The 10,521-nt window shown below is 39.4% G+C and overlaps 1 protein-coding gene across 2 annotated transcripts in view; it reads right to left on the reverse strand.

Moving 5' to 3' along the window:
- MCMBP (minichromosome maintenance complex binding protein) overlaps nt 1–10,521 on the reverse strand; it is a 28,375-nt gene that overhangs the window by 14,824 nt on the left and 3,030 nt on the right. For both annotated transcript variants that reach the window (XM_040486624.1, XM_040486623.1), the window contains exons 4-6: nt 5,908–6,052; nt 2,839–2,990; nt 1,357–1,457 (exon numbers count right to left, since the gene is read on the reverse strand). In XM_040486624.1, the coding sequence (XP_040342558.1) occupies nt 1,357–1,457; nt 2,839–2,990; nt 5,908–6,052 (398 nt within the window). The remainder of the gene's footprint in view (nt 1–1,356; nt 1,458–2,838; nt 2,991–5,907; nt 6,053–10,521) is intronic.

A 10,521-nucleotide genomic window follows, 5' to 3' on the forward strand; every position in this document is an offset into this window, starting at 1 on the left:
ATCCTAGTACCAAGGAGCACACAAGCACTCAGATCTAGACTTTTAAATACAATTCCTCCCTAAAAGAAACTGGTGCTCCTTGGAAATATGGCTGATACTGCAGCTGGAGCATGGGAAGGACAAGATGAAGCTGAAACACTGTTAATGTGCCAGAAAAGAGATGTTCAAAATCGAAAAGGTCATGTCAGCAAGGACCCAAAGCCTGCTTACGATGACTCCCACTAGCAAAATGAGAAAATCTGAATCTCAAAATGATACCAGGCTAACGTCCATGCTGATATAAACAAATTACTGGAATAAACAAATGAGAGAGAAGGGAAATTGCTTTCCAACAGAATGCCAATAAATAAATGTAGGAAGGATGACTGATAATAAAATCACCATCACAGTAATAACTGGTTCAAGAATCATCAATGGATATTAAAATAAGTGGATGTTATATGAGAAACCAGGTATTTATAGTCTCAACGTTATCACCTTCCAAATTACTTGTTTATTACAAATTGAAAAACAGTAACTTTGTAGGACAAAAAGGCTGGCAAATGCCACCTTAACCAAGTAATCAAAATTAGTATCACCAGTAATAGGGCAACCAGACATCACATGTCTCCCGAGATGATGGCCTGAATCTAATCATGAGGAAACATCACACAAACCCAAACTGAGATACTCTACAAAATGACTAGCTTTTACTCTTCAAAAGTGTCAAGGCTCTGTGCATGTGAGGACACGGAAGACAGCCATCTGCAAACCAGGATACGAGCCCTCACTAGACACTGGATCTGGCAGCACCTTAGTCTTGGACTTCCCAGCCTCCAGAACTGTGAGCAATGAATTTCTGTTGTTAAAAAAAAAAAAGGCATCGAGACCAGAAAAGACAAAAGTTGAGAACTATTCCAAGTTAGTGGTACATGTGACCCTATGGATATTGTACCAGGGAAAAGAAGAAAAACAAAACAACAAAAAACAAACACCAGAAAGAACATGACTGAGATAGCTGGGGAAATTAAGTGTGGACTGTGGGTCAGTGTATTGTGCATTCATGGCAAAGTTCTTAATTCTGATAGTTATATTCTGAATGTGTATGAGAAAGTCTTTGTTGTTAGGAAGTACGAACTCAAGTATTTAGGGTATAATGTAGGCAACTTACTCTCAAGTGTTTCAGAAAAATGTATGTATGCACACAAAAATGTGTACGTGTAAGAGCACAAATGAATGACAGAGCAAATGAGGCACAAGTGTCAACTGGTAAATCTGGGCATAGGGAGAAAGTTCTTTATAACTATCTTCCAACTTTTCTGCAAGTTTGAAATTATATCAAAATAAAGTTCCCCCAAAAAGAGCAAACAGACTCACCTTTCGTCATTATTCAGTGTACTTAGCACAGGATCCACAGACAGAATGCCATATAACTCAAGAACATCGTTTACTTTGAAACAATCCCAGTCTTCGTAGACCTAACAGGAGGAAACCACACAAAATCATGTTGTTAGCACTAACCAACACCAAAAAATCATAAAATACAGGAAATGGACCTTAAGGCAACTCCTTTATTTCATCAATTGAAACCAAGAGAGGTAAAGTACTCGCCTGAAGTCATTCTCCTAGTTAGCAATTAACAATTAAAACACAGGACTCCTGACTCCCAGACCATGGTCTGTTTTCAATATACCACACTGCTGTGAAGAAAAGGCCTTTCCCGAAGAACAATGGCCAACTAAACAAGAAACATGCATTATATAACTCAAAATCCATTAGGTATACCAAGGGAAGGGGGAAAAAACCAGAATGACTAACTTTGGACTTATTCACACACTAGGTACCATTCATTAGGAGGATTAACACTAACTCAGGCCATGAGGTTTTTCACAATAAAACAAACTTTCAAAGTTGTCTGTCTTTAATGGACTTTAGTAACTGGCAAAGCCTCCTACTGGGGAGACCTAACTGAAGCATGGCAGGAAAGCTGTCCTAACTCTGGTCCCTGTGTTACTAACTGAAGTGCCACTGAAGTTAAAACCACAAAATATGAGAATGGAAATTCTCAAGATCATTTCTGAATCTTCAAAAAAACCAGGGTAAGCAAGACTGGAGAACAAACTACCAATAGATTTGCTGCCTTCTATTTTATTTTAAATTCAAATGAGAAATGGATTTTGGGGCGAGAATGTTGAAAATGAAGTCGTTATTAGGAAGATGGAAATGACTAAGGAAGGCAGTAGACATGAATTAAAAAACTGTTCCACTTCTGTGTTCGAATATTCTTCAATTCTTTCAGAATGCTGTGGTGGGCAGAACATGGCCTCCTAAAGAGGTCCACATCCTAATCCCTGAAATTTGTGAATGTGTTACCTTGCAAGCAAAAGGAATGTGTATAAATTAAAGACCCTGCAATGAGGAGATTATCCTGGATTATCTGACTGGACCCAAATATAATCATGAAGGCCCTTAAAACTGGAGAATCTCTCCTACCAACAGTCTGAGGGAGATGTGACTATGCAAAAATGGTTAGAGAGAGGCATGGCTGCTGGCTTGGAAGATGGAAGAAGGGGTCCCAAGCCAAGGAATGTGAGCACTTCTAGAAGCTAGAAAAAGTCTTCCTGGAGCATCTATAATGGAATGCAGCCCTAAGGACTGCATATTATCCTCAGTGAGATCCATGTTGGACTTCTGACCTAAAGCCTATAAAATGATACATTTTTGTTGTTATTAAAAGCTACTGAGGTTGTATCTGCTGCAGCAGCCACAGGAAACAAACACAATGCTAAGAGCACTCCATGTCGCCTGGAGACACATAGCACATCTGTATCCACATGGGGTCTATAAAGGGTTTAGTACCTTCACAAGGCATGCAGGGCCCTTCTCCCCTGGCAGTGGAAAATTCAGGTCAAAAGGGGAAGAGAAGTTCAAGAAGTTCAGCTGTTGCCCAGTAGAAGCTTCAGTTTCTAAACGTTTTGGCTCTCCACACCACTGAAGACCACCAACACTGCCTAAATTCAAAGAACAACACTGCACTTAGTCATTTTTTTTTTAATTTTTTTTTCAACGTTTATTTATTTTTGGGACAGAGAGAGACAGAGCATGAACAGGGGAGGGGCAGAGAGAGAGAGGGAGACACAGAATCGGAAACAGGCTCCAGGCTCTGAGCCATCAGCCCAGAGCCCGACGCGGGGCTCGAACTCACGGACTGCGAGATCGTGACCTGGCTGAAGTCGGACGCTTAACCGACTGCGCCACCCAGGCGCCCCATCACTTAGTCATTTTTAAGGCTTCCCAGAGATAAAGAACATTCCAAAGAGCCTCTCAAGTTTGATATAAATGGTGCTGCTGAACTCACAAACTTCAAGTTGTTACGGTTCTTAAATAACATATGCTAACAAAACCTACTATCTGACCTAAAAGAACAAAGATTATTATGCAGATCTGCAAATTTTAATCATTTCTTCCCTACAATAAGATGGCAAAAAATTCCCATCAAATCTCAAGTGTAAGTATTTTAAAAGTTAACATTTAATAGTTACTTTGACATCTTTAAGAAATACATGGTTTACAGACAACAAACCCACCTTGGTAGAACTTTTTTCTACATATTAAGCAGAATAAAACCATATAATAGCAATATATTCATTTACCACATATTTATTAGCATCCATTATATACTAGGAATCAGACCAGTTGTTGGGGATACAAAGATGATTAAAAAGTACCCTCTTATCTCTGAAGCAGCCCCAGCCTAGGGTTTATAACTAATTAGAATCAACAGATAGTCAGCCACACCATAAAGTATCGGTCAGCAATAAAAAAATAAAAAGGAATAAATTACTGATACCTGCAACAACTTGGATGGATCTCAAGGAAATTCTGAATGAAAAAAGCCAATCCACAAAGTTTACATAATATTTGATTGCATTTATGTAACCTTTTCTTTTTTTAGGGTTAATGCTAGGCTGGAATCTTTTTTTTTTTTTTTTTTTTTTTAATTGAAGTATACCTGACTACATATGGTCATGCAGTAACAGAAGCATAAAGAATGGGTTAGTGTTTGCCAGGGGTTAGGAATCTGTGGGGAGGGGAGAGGCAGGAAAGGGGTAAGTATGCTCTACAAGGCAACTTGAGAGATGGCGGGCAAGGAACTGCTCTGGATCTTGACCGTGGTAGTGGGCCCATGAATTTACACGTGACCAAACTGCCCAGAACTAAATACACACACACACACACACACATACACACACACACACACACACACACACACACACACACACACAAATAAGTGCATATAAGAAATGTGAATATAAGGTCAATGGGTGGTATTAATGACCATTTCCTGGTTATGATATTCTACTAGAATTATAGAAGAGGTTATCAGGGGAAACTGGGTCAAGGATATACAGGCTCTCTCTGTATCATTTCTTACAACTGCCATGTGGTCTACACTTATCTCAAAGAAAGTTTAAAAATATATGTAGCTTGGGGCGCCTGGGTGGCGCAGTCGGTTAAGTGTCCGACTTCAGCCAGGTCACGATCTCACGGTCCGTGAGTTCGAGCCCCGCGTCAGGCTCTGGGCTGATGGCTCGGAGCCTGGAGCCTGTTTCCGATTCTGTGTCTCCCTCTCTCTCTGCCCCTCCCCCGTTCATGCTCTGTCTCTCTCTGTCCCAAATATAAATAAAAACGTTGGAAAAAAAAAATTAAAAAAAAAAAATACATGTAGCTTGACAGATTACCCAGAAACCAACAAACAAGTTTTACATAAATAATACACTCAAATGTATTAAAAAAAAAACCCTACAGTATGACATTCAAACAAAAGGCAAAAAACAGAAGAGAGCATCAACTGCTTAGACAATAAAGAGAATTACTATGTCCTGGATTCTAAGGTTACTTATTGTTATGCTACACCATTAATTTATACTGTTTGGGGGGGTGGTGTGGAGAAAAAGAATAACCACATTTGTATAGATTTACTATTAAACATCCCAATTTTAAGAACATTAAAATCTGCCTTGGCTTTAAGGAAATATAGTAATATGAACTTCCTAAGTAGGAAAACATATGGGTAAGTGAAATTCATTACTAATTCTTTGTTTACCACCCTCGGCCCAATCTTACAGAAGCTCACTGACAAGACAGACTTGTTTGATCTCCTCTCCCTTCAACTTGCCCTCTGATGAAGGTGCTCAAGCTCAATGACTGGACAGAAAAGGAGGAAAGACAAACCTCTCTACCTGCCACAATAAAGAATACTCCTAAAAACCATGATCGGTGAGATCGAGAATGAACTATGCCAATGCTGAAATGGTCTCATCTCTTAGGGCACTGCCCCTTTCGTTCTCCCTGTGTTAATGAGAATTCACTGGGTTTTCAGCACATTTCGAGATAAACCACTACAAACGTGTATTAAGTACAATTCTGCCTATCCCGAGGGCTTTCTGCTCTCAAGCTGAGGACTAAGTCATCTCATGTGCCACAATTTCAGGTTTTCTGCTGGTGTTCTCAATCTCACTAACTTAAAATACCACTATCTCAAAAGGAAAATAAGAAAGGATGTTTTCAGATATGAATAAAACATTTTCAGGATAAAGTACTATGCTTCCGTATTACTTATGAGCAGAGATAAAAACCAGTATGAAGAATGAGCAAAGGCCTTTCTTGACTAACCACCTGAAGACCCTTACAAACTAATAGGCGAGCAGACACTTTTCACTAAGTGATGCCTAACTGCTTGGTTATGAAACAGTCTGACCAAAAGTACTGCAGAATCTCTCAAAACCGTCTGTAATTGCGATAAACTTGAAAGTGAGGTTGTCCCATCACTGCCAGCTCCTAAATCTAGAGCTGCATCACACGACAATTCACTCTGAAACCGAATCTGAGAGAGAAGTCTACAGAAAGCCCACTGGCACACAATACCTGCTTGTCTGGCACCCGCATGCTGGTCTTTCTGTTTGCTGGGCTGTAGGTCCATATCTTCATCATCTTCATAACTCCTCTTGTGACGACTGGGGGTGTAGGACGTTGAAGGACTGACTCGAGCTTGGTTTGCATTAACATAGGCGTTAAATAAGTTAAGAAAAGTCCACCATGAAATGAATATCCTAAGGTATGCTAATTACAGGACCAATAAAAGATTACTAGCTTGGCAATTTGGTTAAAATTAAAACATTCTTTTAAAAGAAGACTAGACTTCCAGTTTTGATTATGAAGGTAGCAACTTAGCCTCATGCCCCCAACCCCTGCTATAAAGAAATGTAAAACTAGGCAAAAGACACAAGGCAACGATTTCTAGTCACTGTAAGGGAGCGTAAGGTTATAATCCTTGAATAAGAAAACATAACGGATAAACCCTACATTCTTCCCAGCTTTCTCTTGGAACACCGCCCAAATTGCAACAAAGAGAAGTAAAGGCCCTGCCCTTGCTAGGTAGAGAAAACAGAACACCCAGTTCAGGGCTACTGGTTGCAGATAAACACCCAGAAATCTGTGCAGGTTCCATTTGGGTCTTTGGCTGAACTGAAACCTGTGATGTTCGGGGCGCCTGGGTGGCGCAGTCGGTTAAGCGTCCGACTTCAGCCAGGTCACGATCTCGCGGTCCGCGAGTTCAAGCCCCGCGTCGGGCTCTGGCCTGATGGCTCAGAGCCTGGAGCCTGTTTCCGATTCTGTGTCTCCCTCTCTCTCTGCCCCTCCCCCGTTCTAGCTCTGTCTCTCTCTGTCCCAAAAATAAATAAACGTTGAAAAAAAAATTAAAAAAAAAAAAAAAAAAGAAACCTGTGATGTTCAAGTCAGGATTCCTTGAGGCCTAGCAGAGAACAGCTGCTAGCTGGTTGGAAGCTAAATGCAGCTGGGGGAAACTGTACAATAGTAGAACTGGACCCTAATGAACATATCGGGCACTTAAGTGTGACCCAGAAATAGCGCATCTCATGAATAAGGACTGTGTCCTACACAGCAAGGGCCACTCCATACCCACTTTAACCAATCCCAAAACCAAGCCATGACAAACAAGGTCCAAGGGATCAACTTAAATCACCTACCTATCAGAACAAAATGCAACATTCCTGAGATAAGACAAAACCAAACTTTCTACAATATTGTATATCAGCATATAGTAACATTATTAGCTACAGATGAAAAACAAGAAAATATGACCTACAATCAGGATTAAAAATAATCAGGGGCACCTGGGTAGCTCAGTTGGTTAAGCATCTGACTTCGGCTCAGGTCATGATCTCACAGTTCGTGAGTTCAAGCACTGCACTGGGCTCTGTGCTGACAGCTCAGAGCCTAGAGCCTAGAGCCTGCTTTGGATTCTGTCTCCTTCTCTCTCTGCCCCTCCCCCCCTCACACTCTGTCTCTCTCAAAAATAAACATTAAAAAAAAATTTAAAAAGCACTAAAAACAGGGTGCCTGGATGGCTCAGTCTTAAGGTTAAGGTTAAGCGTCTGACTTCGGCTCAAGTCATGATCTCGCGGTTTGTGAGTTCAAGCCCCGCGTTGGGCTGTGCTGACAGCTCAGAGCCTGGAGCCTGCTTCGGATTCTGTATCTCTCCATCTCTCGGCCCCTCCCCTGCTCATGCTCTGTGTGTCTCTCTCAATAATAAATAAATGTTAAAAAAAATTTTTTTTAAATCACTAATAATAAACAGAGATGACTCAGATATTAGAATTCACAGACAAGGACACTAAAGGGCAGTTATAAAATTCACAATTTTAAAAGCAAAGATGGGATGAGTCAAAGATGAGGAATGTTAGCAGAGAAATGGAAACAAAAAAAAAAAGAAAAATGAAGAAGAGAAAAATAAGATACCTGAAATAAAAATAAAAACAAAAACAAGTCTCCCAGAAGCCCAGTCACCAGGAGGACAGTAACAAAGAATCTAATGATCATGTGAGTGGATCCTCAGAAAATGACACAATGATGAGAGACTGGACAGACAAACATTGGGAGAAATAAAGGCCGAAACCTGAAAAGTACCAGTCCACAGATCCAAAATCTCAAAAATACCCAAGCAAGATAAATACAAAAATACTCACACACATCACAGTCAAACTGCTGAAAACCACAGACAAAGAGAGAACATTAGAAGCAGCCAGAGGAAAATCAGAGACATTACACACAGGAATACAGTAAGATGATGGCTATCCTTGCATCAAAAAAGCAATGGAGGCCAGAAGACAGTGGACAATACCACCAGAGCACTGGGGAGGGAAAACAGCTATCAATCAAGAATTCTATATCCAGCGAAAACATCTTTCAAAAATATAGGTGAAATAAAGACATTTTCAGTTGAACCAAAGCTGAGAAAATTCATTCATCACCAACAGATGTATACTTAAAAAAAAAAAAAAAAAAAGCTTAGGAAAATGACTCTATATAAAATCAAAAAGAACAGGGGTATCTGGGTGGCTTAGTCAGTTAAGCCTGTTTGGGATTCTCTCTGTCCCTCCCTTGCTCAAGCTCTCTTAAAATAAATAAACTTAAAAAAGAACAAAGGGAGCTTGAAATGATACATACACACAAAAATACATAAAAGACATTTTTCTCATTAAAAAAAAGAATTTTAACATTTATTCAATTTTGACAGAGAGTGCGTGAGCAGGGAACGGGCAGACAGAGGGGGAGACACAGGATCCAAAGCAGGCTCCAGGCTCTGAGCTGTAGAGCTCGACACGAGTTCGAATTCATGAACTGTGAGATCATGACCTGAGCTGAAGTCAGATGCTCAACTGACAGAGCCACCCAGGCGCCCCATCCTCATTTCTTAATTTACAAAGAAGCCAAATGTTTAAAGCAAACATGATAATATACTGGGGGCTCTACAATTTAAGTACAAATCAAGTGTTATGGCAGCAGCACTAAGTATGAAGTGGATGAATGCAAGTACACTATTGTAAAGATCAAGGAACAAAGAAGAAACCACAAGGGAAATTAGAAAATGTCTGAGTTGAATGATAATGAAAACAACAAATCAAAATCTGTGGAATGCAATTAAAGCAGTGATTATAGAGAAATGTATAGCCTTAAATGTTAATATTAGAAATAAAAGATTTGAAATTAATGATCTGAGCATCCACTTTGAGAAGTGAGAGAAAAATTAAAACCAAACTATCATAAAAGGAAACAAGAACAGAAGTCAATGAGATAGAAAACAGAAAATGAAACAGCTGTTTCTCTGCCAAACCACTAACACGGACCAAGAATAAAAGAAAAATTAATTAGTATTACTAGAAATGAAAAGAGATCATTGCTAGATATGCCCCAGACATTAAAAGGAAAACTAGGAAATATTATGAAAAGCTTTGATACTGACAGGAGTACAAACTAGATTAAGTGATTTTGAAACAATTCTTTGAAAGATACAACTTATTACAACTTACACAGAAAAAAACTGTTAAACTTAATTGAAAATCTTCTCACAAAGAAAACACCAGGCTCCAAACTGGAAACAACCTAAAAGCTCATCAAGCAGAAAAAATATAAACAAATACCATCAGTGATAAAAAAGGAGGAGCTACTAACATACATACAGAGATGAATCTCAAATATGTTATGCAGAACAAAAATCAGACACACAGACTCTCTCTTGCTTCCATTTCAGGACACTCAAGAATAGGTAAAATGAAGCTATAGTGAAAGAAATCAGGACAGTGGTTCCAAGAGGAGACAGGTGCCTGGAAAAGACACAAGGGAACTTGCTGGCACAAGTTCTTTACTTTGACGGGTGTAGATTGAATGGGTATGCATTTGTCCAAATCACTGCAGTGTACCTTTAGAATCTATGCATCTCAGGGTATGTGAACTATGCCTAAAAAAATTACTAACTAAAAAAATTATACAATTTAAAAAATAAAAAAGACACCAAGATGTTTCCACATCTCTCAAAATAGCCAACATGTTGCCTTCCCTTAAGAAATTCAGCATTAGCTCTAATTTGAAACTATGTTTTTACTTAATTATGGTACTTTTCAAATACCTTTAATTTAGCCACCTCAATCTTTTTAACAGTATTTCTTTTAAGTTTTTTCTATTTATTTTGAGTGTGTGTGTGAGCAGTGGCGGGGCAGAGAGAGCGAGTGAGAATATACTAAGCAGGCTCTGCACTGCGAGCACCAGAGCCTGGACTTGGGGTTCAAACTCATGAACTGTGAGATCAAGCCCTGAACTGAATGAAATCAAGAGTCAGACACTTAACTGACTAAGCCACTCAGGTGCCCCAACAGTATTTCACTATAGGAATATACCATAATTTTGTGATTTCTCCACAATGAATAGTTGGGTTGTTTTATAAGCTTTCTTATTTAGGACAAATGAAAAACACCTCATTAAAATAAAGCCAACCTCTGTAAATGAAGAACAATTTTTTCCCGGCTAACTTCATTGGCATAAAAAGATGAAGTTTCTAAAAACTCAAAATGTAATTGTTTTTTATTTTATTTTTAAATGTATTTATTTTGAGAGAAAGAGTGGGTGTGTGTGAACAAGGTGGGGGGGAGGGAGGGAGGGGAGGGGAGGAGAGGGGTGGGGAGG

Source organism: Herpailurus yagouaroundi, unplaced genomic scaffold, assembly GCF_014898765.1.
Source record: "Herpailurus yagouaroundi ecotype Mexico unplaced genomic scaffold, PumYag 163, whole genome shotgun sequence".
Lineage (NCBI taxonomy): Eukaryota > Metazoa > Chordata > Mammalia > Carnivora > Felidae > Herpailurus > Herpailurus yagouaroundi.